The following is a 17,924-nucleotide window of genomic DNA, read 5'->3' on the forward strand; positions in this document are numbered from 1 at the left end:
GGGAAAGAGATTAAGGATATGTTTCTGATCAGTGCAACAGGGACAATGGAATCCCCATTTAGGAGAAGATGAAGACTGGGGGAGACACAGTTTTGGGGGGCTGGGAGAATCAAGAGTTTTATTTGTTTAGTTGGAGATGCATATTTGACACAAGTAGGAAGGTGTAGCGGACTATTAGATACATGACTTGAATCGCAGGGGAGAGATTGAAGCTGGAAGTAAATTTGGGAGTCTTTGAGTATGGATGGTATTTAAAGATAGATTTGTAAAGATTGGATGAGATCACTTAGGGAGGAAATAGGGACAGAGAAGATAAGTGGATTCTTTAGTGTTTAGAACCTCAGGTGGTGGGGCAGGAACTGGCAAAAGTAACTGAGAAGATTTGGTTAATGAGATAAAAGGAAATCTTAGGAGGTATGGTTTCCTTAAAGTGTGGTATCCTCAATAGGATTCTTTTAAGAACAGAGTGACCTGTAAGAGGTCAAATAAGGTGAGACATGAGAATTGGTTATTGGATTTGTAAGATAGAAGTTCCTAGTGACATTAAAAAGTACAATTTGTGTGCAAAAACCTGATTGAAACACTAGGTTTGGGACTATTGTCCTAATCTTCCTCTCAAAGTTTGAGTTATAATCGTCCTAAGAAATAGAGGGCCAAAGAAAAAATTTATGTTTCATGAAAAACATATATACTTATTAAAGATGACCACATCAATATGGAAAAGTATTTTGAAAAAATAACATGACTACTAAGAAATTACTTTGCCAATAAATTAATATTTAATAAATGATATTGAGAAGATGGAAAATAACTGAAATAGTAATGTGTTATTGGATATTAATTAAGGCTTTCCAAAAAAACTTTTATTAGATATGAGATGTGAACTTAAAAACAATGACATTGATCCCATTGAACCACATATAAGAGTGAGTTTCTTTTATCTTAGTCACATTTTGCTCAATAATTAAATGATTTTAATTATGTATTTCTCGATGAAGCTGTTAATAAGTATGAAGATGGCCTGAAAGGTGGGCAGTTGAAGGAAGGACAAAAAAGGATGTGGAGTATTGACCTCTGAATCAGCTTTAAAACTATTTTAAACATTTCCCCCTCTTACATAGAATTAACACATTTGTTCTGACCCTACCAACCTCCTCCTCTTTTTAATTGCTTACTTATTTATATATTTTTACTTTTAGTTAGACTTAATTTTAGATTAATGTGTAATTGTAAGAAATAATAGAGATCCCCTGCATCTTTTAAGCTGTTTCCCCCAATGGTAATATATTGCAAAAGTATAGTATAGTATATTACAACTAGCATATGACATTTATAAAGTCAAGATACATGACATTTTCATCACAACAAGAATCCTTTTTTTATAGACACACTCTTTTATAGATCCAGCCACTTTCCTCCTGCCCCCTCTTCCTACTTAACCCTTGGCAACTACTAATCTGTTCTCCATTTCTGTAATTATAATATTTTAAGAATGTTACATAAGTGGAATCATACAGTATGTAGCCTTTTATGTCTGTTTCCTTAACCAAATTTGGAAAGTTTTTAACCATTATTGCTTCAAATATTACATCTACCTCATTCTTTCTCCCTCCCCGAGACTCCAGATACCTGTGTGTTGGGACCTTTTCACTGAATCCTCAGACTCTCATTCTTTCTTCTCTTTCTATCATTCTTGTAGAAACATTTTGAGTCCTAGGGCAATGTTTTGTTCTTCCAGAGAGAATTTCCTTTTTATTTTATTTTATTATTTTTTATTTTAATAACTTTTTCTTTTTTTGAGTTTTTTTTTCAATTATAGTTAACATACAATAATATATTAGTTTCAGTTGTACAGCATAATGATTAGAGATCTATATAACTCACAAAGTGGTCATCCCACTAAATGTAGTACCTCTTTCCCCCTTACATATTTATTACATTATTAACTTTTCCTTATGCTACAATTTATATCTCCATGTCTATTTTGTAACTATCCTTTTGTACCTCTTAATCCCTTTGCCCTTTTTTTCCATCCCCCCCGACTCCCTCCCATCTAGGAGCCCTCACAATATTCTCTGTATCTGAGTTTATTTCCATTTGTTGTTGTTATTGTTTATTTTGTTCTTTAGATTCCACATATACGTAAAATCATGTGATATTTGTCTTTCTCTATCTGACCTGTTTCATTCAACACAATACTCTCTAGGTCCATCAAGGCAATATCTTTTCTATCCCCTTCCTTTTAATCTGTGTGTGTCTTTTAATCTGAAGAAAAAAAATCCTATTTGAGGTACTTGTTGATAAAAATGTAGTGATTATCATTTTTTGTGTTTTTGATACACATTTTTTCTTCTTAAAGAAGTCCCTCCAACATTCCTGTAATACTGGCTTGGTATTGATAAATTCCTTTAGCTTATTTTTGTCTGGGAAACTCTTTATTTGTTTTTCAACTTTAAATGGTAGCTTTGCTAGATAAAGGATTTTTGGTTTTAGATCCTAGGTTTTCATCACGTCAGATATTTTGTGCCAAGCCCTTCTGTCCTGCATAGTTTCTTTTGAGAAATCAGCTGCCAGTCTTATGAGTGCTCCCTTGTAGGTAACTGCTTTCCTCTTGCTACTTTTAAGATTCTCTCTTTGTATTTAATCTTTGGCATTTTAATTATGATGTGTCTTGGTGTGGACCTCTTTGGGTCTGCCTTTCTTGGGACTCTTTGAGCTTCCTGGGATTGTATGTCTATTTCCTTCACCAGGTAAGGGAAGTTTTCCATCATTATTTCTTCAAATAGCTATGACACGGATATTTTTACATTTAATAGCGTCCCATAGGCTCTTTAAACTATTATAGTATTGGCATCCTTTTTCTTGCCATTCTGATTGAGTGTCCTTGGTTTTCCCGTCCTCCATATCGGTGGTTTGATCTTCTTTATCCACTCTCTTTATTCCCTTTAATATACTCTTCATCTTAGATAATGTATTCTTCATTTCTGACTGATTCCCTTTTATAATTTTCATTTCCACATTTATGTTTTTGTAATCTCTTTGTTAAAGTTCTCACTGAATTCATCTATCCTTCCCCTAAGTTCATTGAGCATCTTTATAACCATTGTTTTGAATTTTGCATCTGTTAGATTGCTTGACTCCATTTTTCCTCGATCTCTTTTCTGTTCTCTCATATGGTTTCTGCTTCTGCCTTTCTATGTCTGTCTCTATGTACTAATCAAAGCTCCTAAGTCTCTGGGTCTTATTAGCATGGCTTTGTGTAGTTAGTAGGTGTCCAGTGGCACAGTCCTAAGAGGAGTTCAGCTGGAGGCCAAGTTTAGCTCCATGCTCTTTCTTTCCGGGGCCACCTGTTAAGATTTAGCAAGCAATCCACAGATGCTGTGCTTATAGTTGCCTCAAGAAACCACACCAGAAACTGAGGCCAGATGCCACCAGTGTGAGTCTTGGCGCTGCTCAGCAAGGAGCACCTGACTCACCCTGAGGACACACCTAGATGTGGCTTGTGTGGGGCCGCAAGTTGGGGGAGGCAGAGTTTTAGGGAATCCTCTGGGTGGAGCAACCCCTGTTATCCAGTTTGATGACATCTCAGCTATGATGGCCTTGCATTTGCACACTGGGAGGGTTTGGGCTCAACAGAGGAACAATGGATACCTCAGGCATTTCTGCTCAGGAGAGAGCCTCACCTCTGGCCCTTGCTCTGACAACTCAGTGTCCCTCTCTAAGTTCCTGGTGCCCCCTGTGCAGCCAACCTGATGCTGGTACTCAGAATGAGTAGGTCTGTCACCACAAAAGTCTGCTTGCACACATGGCCCCTTTAAGAGGCATCTGCAGCTGCTGGCTGCCGCTGTTGTTGCCGTAATCTCTGTCCCACTCAGCTTCTGGGGACTGGGCAGCCTCCTGTCTTTACCCGCTCCTACCTTCTACCGTTCGTTGTAGGTTGATTATCTATTTCTCTCCCTAGTTGTAATGCTTCTGTTCATCTAGCTCCCAGGCGACTTTCCTTGCCGTTTGCTCTGTGTTTCTGTCACAACTTTGATATGGTTGCAAAAGGGATGAACAAAGCCTCTATCATCTATGCCATTTTTTCCTGTCAATTTTTTTGTTTTTCAGTTAGAGTTGAGAGTGTTATACAACAAAGTGATTAGACATTTATATAACTTACAAAGTGATCTGATAATTCTAGTACCCATCTGACAGCATACACAGTTATTACAATACTCTTGACTGTATTCTCTACGGTATACTTTGTATCCCCATGACTGTTTTGTAGCTACCAATTTGTATTCTTAATCCCTTCCTCCTTTTCACTCATTCCCCCACCCTCCTCCTATCTGGCAACCATCAAAATATTCACTGTATCTATGAATCTGTTTCTGTTTTGTTTGTTCATTTATTTTGTTCTTTAGACTCCACATATAAGTGAAATTATATGGCATTTGTCTTGACTTATTTCACTTAGCATTACTCTCTAGGTCCAGCCATGTTGCTGCAGATGGCAAGGTTTCATTCTTTCATATGGCTGAGTAATATTTCATTGTATATATGTACCACTTCTTTATTCATTCATCTATTGATGGACACTTAGATTGCTTCCATATTTTGGCTATTATAAATAATGCTGCAATGAATATATAGAAGCATATGTCTTTTTAAATTAGTGTTTTGGGTTTCTTGGATAAACACCCAGAAGTAGAATTACTGGGTCTTTCTTTGCCTCTTTTTATATCCTTTGTTTTGAAGTTCATTTTGTCTGGTATAAGTATTGCTACCCTAGCTTTTTTTTTTCTCATTTCCATTTTCATGAAATATCTTTTTCCATCCCTTTACTTTCAGTCTGTGCATCTTTCAATGTGAAGTGAGTCTCTTTTAGTCAACATATGTGAGGGTCTTGTTTTCTTATTCATTCAGCCACCCTGTGTCTTTTAATTTACATTAAAAATAATTGTTGATAGATATGTAGTTATTGCCATTTTATTATTCATATTTTTTATTTTTTTCTTAAAGAAGTTTCTTTAACAATTTTTTTTTTTTAATACTGGTTTGGTGGTGATGAACTCCTTTAGCTTTTTCTTGTCTAGGAAGATCTTTATCTATCTTTTGATTGTAAATGATAGCTTTGCTGGGTAGAGTAATCTTGGCTGTAGGTCCTTGCTTTCATCACTTTGACTATTTTGTGCGAAGACCTTCTGTCCTGCATAGGTTCTTTTGAGAAATCAGCTGCCAGTCTTATGTGTGCTCCCTTGTGGGTAATTAATTGCTTTTCTCTTGCTGCTTTTAAGATTCTTTCTTTGTTTTTAACCTTTGGCATTTTATTTATGATGTGTCCTAGTGTGGACCTCTTTGGATTCATTTTGTTTGGGCATAGGTTTTTTTGTTCTTTTAAATCAACTCAGCCCCATCTCTTAGCATAGCTGCTAGTTTTCATGGCCTTTTCCACCTTGTAGAACTACTGAATTAACTGATGGGGGAGGAAGAGTATGGGAACTGGCTAAGGAAAACAGTGCCATAGTCTTCCTCTGTTCCCAAGTTCAGTTGATTTTCACGAACAAATATGTCTCTATTTATTTTTCATTTATGTGTAGTTAGTATACAGTTTTATATTGGTTATATTAGTTTCAGGTGTACAAGTAGTGATTTGACATCTTTATACCTTACAGTGTGATCACCCTACCAATTCTAATAATCTTCCATCACCACGTAAAGTTATCGCAGTGTTATTGACTATATTACTCTTCACCTTTTCAAGCAATCCCCTAACTCCTCTCCCATCTGGCAGTCATCAGTTTGTTCTCTGTGTCTAAGAGTCTATATCTGTTTTGTTTGTTTGTTTATTTTGTTCTTTAGATTGACCATATAAGCGAGATCATATGGTATATGTCTTTCTCTGCCTGACTTATTTCAGTGGGTGTAATACACTCTGATCCATTCATATTTTCACTTATGGCAAGATTTCATTCATTTTTATTGCTGTGTTATATTCCATTGCATGTATGTACACACACACACACACACACACACACACACACGCACATACCGTATCTTCTTTATCCATTCATCTGTTGATGGACATCTAAATTGCTTCCATATCTTGGCTATTGTAAATAATGCTGCAATGAATGTAGGGGTGCACATATCTTTTCAAATTAGTGTTTTCATTTTCTTTAGATAAATACCCAAAAGTGGAATTGCTGGGTCGTATGGTATATCTATTTTTAGTTTTTTGAAGAATGTCCATGTTGTGTTCCATAGGGGCTGCAGCAGTTTGCAGTCCCAGCAACAGTGCACAAGGGTTTTCTTTTCTCTACATCCTTACCAACACATGCTATTTGTTCACTTTTTGATAATAGCCATTCTGACTGCTGTGAGGTGGTATCTCATTGTGGTTTTGATTGGCATTGCCGTGATAATTAGTGATGTTGGGCTTCTTTTCATATGTCTGCTGGTCGTTTCTATGTCTTCTTTGGAGAAATATCTTTTCATGTCCTTTGCTTATTATTGCTTATTGAGTTATATGAATTTCTTATATATTTTGGATGTCAGCCCCTTATCGGATATATCATTTCCAAATAGATTCTCCCATTCAGTAGGTTGTTTTTTTGTTTTGTTGCAAGTTTCCTTTGCTGTACAGAAGCTTTTTAGTTTGATGAAGTCCGATTTGTTTATGTTTGCTTTTGTTTTCCTTGCTCGCTTCTCAATTTGTTGTATGCCTTCAGTTATCTTCTCATAATTTGAGATGATTGTTATTGACAGTTTTTTTTTTCCAGCTGTAAATTTGCTTTTGCAGAAAAGATTTGCCAAACCCCTCACTCCATTATGCTGGAAGCTTCCTTTGCTTCCTTTTGATATTTTTTAAAATGTTTATTCATGTGGTTTTTTCATACGAAGTTATACAAAATATTGCATAAAAAGCATATTTTAAAGTCCATTTTAAATTTATTTTCTAAGACAATACATTTCAGTTCCTCTAATGAAGGTTATAATTAAATAGAAATTTAATCTTTTTATTGTTTCAGATTTCAAGTTCTACCTATAAAGACAGAAATGAGGAATATAAAAGACAGTTCACACATCTACCTGATACTGAGAAGCTGATAGCAGGTAAAAAAGACAGGAAGTTGCAAAAAAACCACTTTACTACCTCATCAGAATAGACTGATGTGTGACAATATTATAAAAAATTTCAGCCTTTGTGGTAGATAAAAAACATTTTTCAAGATAATTAGCATGTCATCATTCATAATTAGACAATGTAAAACTAAGTTGTAATTTGGGGAGGGGTGATTTCTGACTTATAAAATATTAAGTACTGTCTAAGAAAATGGAACTAAAGGGAAATGAGTTATCATAATTTCTTCTGGTGCTTGTTTTATATGGTTTTGGAGGGAAAATTCAAATTTGAGGTTCAGTATATATTATCTTTTCTCAGAAAAAAGGTACTTCTTACCGTACTATAGAGTAGTTTTGTAAAACTCTCTAGAAGTATTATCATTATTCATGTAATCTTTTAAATAGACTTTTTGGAAATAGACTTGAAGAGAAAAAATTTAGTCTTTTTTTTTTTTTTTTTTACAAAAGTGATTTCTTTTTAGTATAAGCTTAATATAAATATTTTACAATCAAAATATAGAACTAGATTTTAAATTTAGTGTATATTTTATTTAAACCATTTCATAGAAATTTCTCAGATGTCTGATACTGTTGAGCAGTATTCAATACAATGTAACTGAATTTCTAGATAGTTCAGCTCAGTACTTTAAAAATCATTATAATGTATTAAAACAACTTGTCAGAACATTTGAAAGTAATACATTCTCATGATAAAATGTTCAAATACTACAGGAGGGCACCTAGTGAAAAGTGAGGGGTCCTTCCAACAAAGATCACACCAACGTTCTTCCTTGGTGATAACCACTTTTAGTGATTTCTTATGTATTATTTTCAGAAATTTTCCTGTATGCATTTTAAGGGGAATATACATATATTCCAAATAGAACTTAAGTGGGAGCACACTGTGCTTACTGTTTTAATCTTGTTTGGAGCTCTTTCTATTAGCACTACTTATGGATCCACTTCATCTTTTTAGTGGTTGCTTAGTATTCAACTGAATGAATTTTGTATCATAATTTATTTCACAAATCCCCTATTGATGGACATTTTGATTGTTTTCTGTCTTTTATTATTACTACTAATGTTACATTGAACTTTCTGTACATTTGTTTTATCACACACGTGCACACATATTATAGGATAAATTCCATGAAGCGGAATTGTAGCAAAAAGGTAATGAGCCTTTTAAAAAGTTTACTGTTGCCAAGTTACTCTCCAAAAAGGCTGCACCAGTTTTTATTCTCATCAACAGTGTAGGTACCTGTTTTGCCACACTTCAGGAACTTCGCATTAGCAAAATTTACTAGGTAGAAATGGTACAAAATCAGTGTTTAAATATGCATTTTATTTAATTATGAAGGTGGTTGAACATCTATTTATATGTTTATAAACCGTATTAATTTCTTTTTCTATGAAGCTTTCTCTTCATAAACTTTGCCCATGTTTCTAGTGGTTATTTGTATTTTCCTTAGTTTGAAGTAGCTTGTTAGATATTTAAAAAATTAGATCTTTTCCCTGTGCATTGCAAACATTTATTGCCAGTTTGTCACTTGAAAACATACTTTTCATGGAAACCTTTATAAAATGTATCATGCTCATGATTGCCTTATTGAAAGAAATAAATCTGATGATAGTTATATATAAATACACACATATATACATATATATGCATATATATGTATACATACACTTATGTATATATACACATATGTATACACACCCATTATAAAATGTTAAAAATATATAAGAAGGTAAGAAGAAAAAATTAAAAATCATTGGTGATTTTTAGATAATTTTATAGATAATTTTGCTTGATATTTTGTGGATAGCTTTCTAGATGTTTTTCAGTGTGTATATTTGCTTCTCATGTAGAAAATCTCAGATAATCTAGACTTAATGAATGAGTTTAGTAACATCACAGGATTGAAAGTTAATTGGAATTTGAATTATATAAATACTATTCACTTCAAAACCTCCCAATAATGAATGTGCGGTTCACTATGCTGACAACTGTAAAACATTGATAAAAGAAGATCTAATAAATGTTTATGGATCAGAAGATTCAATATTGTTAAGAGCTCAATTCTCCCCAATGAAAAATCCCAGCAAGCTTTTTCATAGATATTGACAAGCTGATTCTAAAACTTATATGGAAAAGCAAAAAAAAAAAATATAGAACCACAAAAAAAAAATAATAGCCAAAGCAATTCTGAAAAAGAGGAAAAAAGCTAGAGGATATACACTACTTGATTTCAAGACTTATTATGAAGCTAGAGTAATCAAGACAGTATGATATTTGCCAAATGATAGACATTTAGGTTAATGGAAAAGAAAAAAAAAAGCCCACATAAAAATTCATACGGATGTTGTGAACTTATTTTTGACAAAGGTGCAAATTCAGTAGAGAAAAGCCTTTTCTACAAGTGGTACAAGAGGCTTATTTTGCTTTTAAAAAAACTCACACACATCTTAAAGGAGCTGAGGAACTATCTACAAGTTTTCTAAAGAAAATGCTCTAAGAAAAGTCTTTTTCCCTTTTTGCATCAGGAAAAATTAATTTTTTTCTTTTTCAACTTGTATTTACCCTTAACAGTTATCTCAGGCAAGAAGCTAACAAAATAACACAAAAGGTGTAAAGGATGAAAAATGAGAATTGTTATCTTTTGTAATTTAAATACGAAATCTGAAAGCAATCCTAAAAATGTTGTTCCAAAGCCTTTTTAAAGCAATGTTAGCATTATTGGGCTCTCAAAGATGATTGCTGCTAGAAAAAAATACTTTCAGATGTGTATTCCTGCATGATTATTTAAAAACACATTCTTTTAATTCACTGTCATCTCCCTTATAGATATGCCTAAATTCTTTGGTAAAACTAAAAAGTACATCTTGTTTACTTAAATATGTGCATACTACTTATTGTGCAAGCTTACTCCAGAAATATATGGTGCTAATATACTCCATTTGTATTCCCATAATACTTTGAACACATTTCTACTATATCCTTTGTTATACTATAGTTACTAAAATAATTTTTGAGTTGGAGCCATTCAATTTACCAAAATTGTAATAGCTAGTAAGTTGACGTTAACACATGCATCAAAGTGACCTACATTGCTTGTTGGATTTACTTAATTTTATTCTAAATTTGTAAAGTTAGAAACCATAAAACAATTTTAAATAAACATTACTTTCTTATTTCATTTTATATGAATTAGATTGTTAATATGACTCAAATCAGGTAGAATGTTGCCTTCTGAAAAGAAAGGCTGATAATTGACAGTAGGGAAATTGGGAGCAAAAAAAAGTAAAATCTCTTTGTTTCAGAAAAATTTTTGATCATTTCTTACATAGGATATATTACTAGGAAGCCATTTTACAAAAATTAAAATTTATTGAGGTACAAGTTTATTAAAATAAAATACTGTTTTTGGGAAACCATTTTTAAAACCCCTAAAAAAAGTCTGTCAATCTATATTAAATTTTCAGTTAAAATAATCAAATTGGTTGCTATAACTTTGAACTTTGTTGATGTGAAATAATGCAGTGATTCTCATGGTGCAGTCCACAGACCAGCATGTTGCTATCACCTCGAAGCTTGTTTGACATGCAGACTCTACATCCCATCGCAGACATGTTTAATCAGAAACTCTGGAGGAGGGGCCTAGCAATCTGTATTCTAATAAGTCTGCCAGATATTTCTGACCTGAAATTTGAGACGCATTAGATTAATAAAATGTTTTCAGTGGTTTAAATGAAAATTTCAGTACACCTCAAAGTGACCTTTAGCCTAATCCCTGTTTTAGAGATGCATCCTAGTATATGAGTAACTTAATCTCCTTAATTATTTACTAGGATTTTTTGTTTGTTGGCTTCTCAGTTTTGTTCTGCTGAAGAAAGCATTTTGAAAGAGGGAATTACTTTTAATTTTTAAATTGCTCAATTTTTAGTATTTGCTTAGAAATTTAATATGACTAAATTTAAATATTTTGAGGTTCATCATCTCAATAACTTTTTCCTAAAATTGCTAATCACTTTATATAGTTTTAAAATTTATCCGTTTAACTAAATCTCACAGCATACCTTTGTATCTTATATTATTGATAATTTAGCACTACTATTTACATTAGCTAAAGAGCCAGATCTTAATCTTAGAAGCATAGTATTAATCACTTTATAGAGTTTTATATATAGTTTTAGAAGCATTGTTGGTAAGCAGTGGCATTTACCAGAATACTTGATTTTGCTGGGTTTTAGTGCTGAAGTGAAGAGGATCAACTTACAGAACAAACTAAAAAATATATACAATTTTTGGAGTCATTTTTGTCTCCTTTGCACCCTTGTCCAACATCTAATTAATCACCAATTCCCGTCAGTACTAACTCTTAATATCTCTAAATCTAACTAGTTCTTTCTCTTAATACTGTCATTTCCTGGTCTGAGCCACCATCAGTTTTCTCCTGGATTTCCAACTGTTTTATCTGAATCCATTGAACAAAGTAGTTTTTAATAAGATGCATCTGATCATGTGTCTTCCACTTAAAAGCCATAAATGGCTTTTCATCAAGTTCAGAGTCTACCATGGCCTGAGACACCTGACATGATTTAGCTTCTCCTAGTCCAGAGATCTGTCTTTGTATAGTTGTTCAAATGTGCTATGTTTCTTTCTACCACAGGGCCTTTGCACATACCGTTCCCGATGGTCCAGCTGACCCTTTATTGATCTTTAGATCTCAGTTTAATGATTACTTTTTCTGGAAAACTTTTCCTGATATATGTTCTCCCTGCCCCATCCCCCATATCTATGTATGCCTTGTTATATTCTCTCGTAGCTTTCTCTACACTTTTGTCATTATACTTATTTTTGTCTTTGTTTATTGTATGTCTTTTCCTGTAGACTGTGTTCCATGAGGGTAAGGTCTTTTATTGGTAATCCTAGTGTATGGTGCACAAAGAATATGAATGAGTGAGTGAATGAATGAATGAATGAATGAACTAATGAACAAGGAGCAATGACTTTCCATGTATTAAAGTAGTGTAAGATTTATTAAGTTGCCAGATTTTTGTGACTAAACTGTTTCTTATTTTTGTGTATGTAGATTATGCTTGTGCTCTTCAGAGGGACATTTTGCTTCAGGGACGACTATACCTTTCAGAAAACTGGCTGTGTTTCCATAGCAACATCTTCAGATGGGAAACTACAGTAAGCATATTTTGATTTGATTTGTTGACACAAATAATTGCATAGTTAGAAATGTATACAGTCCTTCTAAAAACAATGTATTTTAAATTCTAAAGTAAATTTATATATTTTAATATATCTATACTTGTATATGTGTAAATACTTACGTGTTATAGAAATGCATAATATATTTTTCTTAATACACCAGGCTCCATTCGTATACATATTTAATACAGTTGGTGAAAGAGATTTCAGATTTAAAAAAGCTTGAATATACATCTTTTTGACTGCCAAAATGATGTCTTATGTGACAGACCGAATTGTGTGTGTGTGTGTGTGTGTGTGTGTAAATGTGGAACATGAACACCCACATGTCTTTTCACACTCTCTCCTAATGTTAGAGATAGGAGCTGATGGAGGAGATTACTAAAGGGGAGAATGTCTGACTGCTTACACTGTTTTTCTCAGAGATTGCAAGCATGTGCTTATTATTAACTCCTTTAGGTTTTTCAACTGAATAGCCCTGATTAGATTGATGTAATACTTGGTTTTTTGTGTTATGTGTATTTCTGGAAAATCCATTTTGCAATTTTCCATTCTTTTGTGTGTTTAGATTTCTATTGCTTTAAAGAATATAACCTTCATGACCAAGGAGAAAACTGCTCGACTCATCCCAAATGCTATCCAGATCATTACAGAGGGTGAAAAGGTGAAAAACTTTTCTCTCTTTGCCTTATTACACAATATGGAAAAAATCTGCCTCATACCAGTCATCGGTGTTGGGAACATAGGCAATTCTTCTCGGAGTTAGGCATATCTAATTGCCATACATTGTATTTAATATTAGATTTCTGTATACTTAAATATTTATTGATGATTAACTTTAAATGACTACTAACATTTTTTATACTTTAAAGAGAACTTTCTCCCCAATTTTTCATTTCTTCATTATAAGCATTAGCAAAACATCCTTTTTATTTCTAAATACCCTAATAATTGCATAATTGATTTTTTACTGAATAGTATCTGCATAATAGCAGTTAATAAAAACAAACGGTTCTGGCGAACAGAGATTTGGGTAGCATACAGTAAACATATAATCATTATAATATTTTTTTAGGAAGGCAATTATTTTTAACTGCTATCATTTTAATTATCCACCTATAATATCAGTTATTTCTAAGTGGGGATATATAAAGAATCTTTCTATACCCACCTGGAAAACTAATTAGGACTTTATGTGTGGCATTAGAGGTATAATGGTGAGAAAGAAAAAGAAATAAGAAAGAAAGAAAAAGAAGAAAAGTGTGGAAGAGAATGAAGGGGAAGGAGAAGGAAGGAAGGAAGGAAAACAAAGAAAAAAGGAAAAAGAAAAGATAGAAGGGGAAAAATGCTATCATGATATTGAATCATTGTAATGATACTTTCAGCCTTATAGTTTCTCTCAAATGCATTTTAAGTTTTATTTTTAAATCTCTTCCTTAAACATCATGTCCAACTATAGTGCAAAAGTCTTTTCCCCTCTGAACTGTTTGAAAGTAAGTTGTCACTCTGATGAAGCCTCATCACCCCAGCCAGCACCTCAGATATTCTAGCATGTATTTCTAACAAAGACATTCTCCACAAAACCACAACATAATTATTAAAATCAAGAAATTAACATTCATTATTACCATTGAGGATTCAACAGTGGTAACATTCATTACCACTGTTGAATCCTCAAACCCTCTTTAATTTCCCCAGTTATCCCAATAATATGCTTTTGTAGCAAATAGACCAACTTGAGGAATATATATAACGTTTAGTTGCCATGCTCTTTAATTTTCTTACTCTGGAATAGTCCCTTAGTTTTCCCTTGACTTTTGTGCCCTGGACACTTAAAAATCATGGATCAGTTATTTTGTAGGATATCCCTCAAATGTGCTTGTTTGATATTTCCTTGTGATTAAGTTTAGGTTATGCAGTTTTAGCAGAAATAACATGGAAGTGATGCTCTGTTCTTTCCATTGCATCCTATCAGATGACACATGATTTTAATTTCTGCCATTACTTCTGATAGTCACTTTGATTACCCGATTAAGGTGGTATCTACCAGACTTTATTGTAAAGTTAGTCTATTTTCCTTTGTAATAATGTTTTGTGGCAAGCAACTTTAAAATATGTAGTATACTATTCATCATGAAATTTGAAATTTATTCATTTATTTATTTACTTATATCAGAATGACCTCATAGTTTCTTGCTTTGTTCAATAAGTTATAATTCATTACTATCATTATTTAATTTGATGCTCAAATTGTCCCAAATGGGAGCCCCCTCAAGCTTGCTCTGGTGTCCTTTTGACTATTGTTGTTTGAGCATTTGAGCATTTCTTTGCTTTTTGGCACAAGATATTACAAGCATTTGTTTAAGCATTGTTTGAGCATTTCTTTGTTTTTTGGCACAAGATATTACAAACTTTCCCTGCCTCAGCCTTGAAATCAGTAATTTCTCCAAAGAGTCCTGGTTTCTTTTAGAGGAGACAGGTATTTAGAAGCCAGTGTGTTCATTGCTATTGGAGTGTTGCTGTTCCCAAGACCTCTAAGTGGGCAGAACAAAAGTTTATGTATAATGTATATATATTTACACACTCATATACATAATATACATACATATATACCCACTTATACATCAATGTCTGTCTGTCTATCTATCTATCATAAACCACGAATTCACACCTATACCTCTAATTTCTAATTTTTACCTAACACCACAGAGTTTATTTTTGTTTTCTCCCTTTCACATTTGTAACTGCCTTCCCTGACCATGAGAAAAAAGGCTTCTATTATCCTTAATATATCATCTTATTTGATCAGTTGGCCTGTATGTAACCAATATTCATCTCCTCTGCTGCTCCCCCACCACCCCACCCCACATAGATACTCTTTCACCTGACTTGGTGGTTGCTGACACTTCAAGTTAGGCTGCTGCCCATCCCACCATAACATAGATGCTCTCACTATGTAAAAGCTCTCCTTATATTTCTTGGGCCTACACCTGTGCAAGCACTTTTCCTATGTCCACTTTACCCTATGCCAGGTCACCCCTCCACAGGGACACCCTCCATTCGCTGCTTGTGCTGACATTCTCTGCCAGGCGGTCACTGCATGTGGTCACCCTCCTCACCCTGCTCAGGCTCTGACACCCCAGCACAAAACCACCTCATAGACTCTGTCACACCATGTTGCCCTCATCCGCTCTGGCTCTGACATGCCTTTGTAGACTGCCCCTGTATGTGGCCACACTCTTTACCATGCATGGGCTTTGACACCCATGCCAAGCTACCCCTTTACGTGGTCACCCTCCTTGAGCTCTGACTCATGCCCCTCATGCCTTTCTTGTTCTCACACCATGCCCCAGATCACTCCCACATCTGGAGGCCCTTCTTACCCACATGGGCTCTGACACTCTGCTTGGGGCCACTTTTCTGTGTGGACAGCCTCCTCATTCTTTTCTGGTTCTGACACCTGCTTTGGGCTACTGCAGCTCTCGTGTCACCCTCACCTAACAGAGAAAAGGATGCCTACTTTTCTCTGTTCTACCAACAGCTTTAGGGCTGAACTGTTCAGGAAAGGAAGAAGAGTAAAAATAAATGTATTCTTAATTTTACAATTAATGCATATATACACTGCATTGCTTAACAAAATCATCAGGCAATTCTTAAACACCTTCCTTTCATGTCTATAATTCTCAATCCCATTGCTTTTTTTAGTGACAAAACACTGTGAGCAGTTTAGTATGTACCTTTTCAGACCTTTCACACTTTCTTAATTTGTTTTTATAAGCATAAGTTTTGCTTTGTTTTTAAAGTAAACAGTATCTTATATGTGTTGTTCTTCAGTTCTTTTAAAAAACATTATCTCTTGTAGTCATAGGTTAGCACATATAGATAGACCTATCTCTTTATTAATGTGCTGTTTAGTGTGTCATAGAATGGATTTACCATGTTTTCTTTGACCATTAGTTCATTTCCAGTGTTTTGTCACTACAAGCAATGCTGCTGTGAACAACCTGACCGTGCCTTCTTAAGCTCATGTGTGGCTCATATTTCTCATCTATGAAATGGAATTTCAGCATCAGGCATTTTAATTTTAATAGTGATAACAGCTAGTGTTTGCTGAACTTCCTTGTTCTAGACACTGTATTAAGTTCTTTACATATATTTTCTCATTTAATTCTCACAAAAATTTGCTACTATATCATTCTCATTTTGCAGATAAGGAAACTAAAGAAAAGTGACCCAAAGTCATAGAACTAAGCGGTAGAGCCAGGACATGGACTCAGGCAGTTTAATTACAGAGACCCTGGTTCTGACTACCTCACCATATCGACTCAGTGTTCTCTTTTTCCATCATTATGGGAAAAAAAACCTACGCTACTAAATATTCATCCCTTTCATGTACTCTATAATTCAGGGAGGGTTAATCATGGTACTTTAAGTTGTTTTAGGTTCTAGCGTATATTTTGTGCCCTAGAAACTTAGAGATATCATTATTTAGAACTCCTCCCAAATTAAGGTTATTATCGAATTAAGATTTATTAATGAATTTTCGAAGTTGGATATACAGCAAAGAATAAAATAAAATGGTAATTGACATAGATTATCCAGGAAAATAGGACTGTAAAGTAGTTGAGAATGTGCTGGTTATTTATAAGAGTGGATAATGTCGATGCCAGGCTATTTAGTTTAAGATCTGGGAATTAGTAAGTGTAACATGTGGTGAAAAGAGACAGACTAGGAGAATTTTCTTATCTATATATCTGAACACAGGATTATAAAGTTATTACATTCCAAAAAACAAAACAATTTGGTCTAAGAAAAGGAAGTAGAGGACAGTAATTGGTGATCATTAGGTCACATATTACATATGTAATCCTATTTGGAAGAGCTCCTAGATAGAGCCTTGTTATAAAAAGTTTTGCTAAATGGAGAATATTATACAGCAGGGTTTCAATTTTTTTAATGGAAAATAGCACTTTAACATTTTTGTATGGACAATGTAAACACCCCAAAATTATTTGACATTTTATTTAATAAATCATACATAGAACTGAGCTTTCTCATTCCTAAAAATAACCATTCAATCATGAAAAGTCACTAACTAGAGGATCAGAAGAGATGGTACAGTGAGAAACTATATTTAGTGCTGCCACTTGTCAGATTTTCTCATAAAAGCCTATTTTAAAATGTGACTTTGCGAAAATCACTTAAATGCAGAGGAAGAAATAGGGCTAAAGGCAAACATAGAATTATAGATTGAAACATGCTATTTTTCTTCTATAGCATTTAAAACAAAGTTTAGTGTTAATATGAGTGTTTTATATTTATAATTAGTACAGGTTAGATATTTCTGGATTTTTTAGAAGACTATGAAAGATGATATAATTTTAAATTAAGATTCTTAAAGTAAATCTGTCTGTGAAATCCACTGTATTTTTTTCTTATTTGTTTATACTTGTTTCAAGTGGCTTCCAAATCATCTCTTTGCAAACTTTAAAATAAATAAAATTTTAGTATTTTTATAAGTTTATTTAGATGGATTTTTCATAGTTAAACTACAATGAACACAAACAGCTACTTATTTCAAGCTCCTTTCCCT

At 33.7% G+C, this 17,924-nt stretch overlaps 1 protein-coding gene across 1 annotated transcript in view; it reads left to right on the top strand.

Annotated features, from left to right (window-relative positions):
* GRAMD1C (GRAM domain containing 1C) overlaps positions 1–17,924 on the top strand; it is a 75,322-nt gene that overhangs the window by 10,868 nt on the left and 46,530 nt on the right. Inside the window, exons 3-5 of the mRNA XM_025051447.1 lie at positions 7,014–7,098; positions 12,204–12,307; positions 12,900–12,995. Of these exons, the coding sequence (XP_024907215.1) occupies positions 7,014–7,098; positions 12,204–12,307; positions 12,900–12,995 (285 nt within the window). The remainder of the gene's footprint in view (positions 1–7,013; positions 7,099–12,203; positions 12,308–12,899; positions 12,996–17,924) is intronic.

The sequence above is a fragment of the Pteropus alecto genome, unplaced genomic scaffold (genome assembly GCF_000325575.1).
Source record: "Pteropus alecto unplaced genomic scaffold, ASM32557v1 scaffold270, whole genome shotgun sequence".
Lineage (NCBI taxonomy): Eukaryota > Metazoa > Chordata > Mammalia > Chiroptera > Pteropodidae > Pteropus > Pteropus alecto.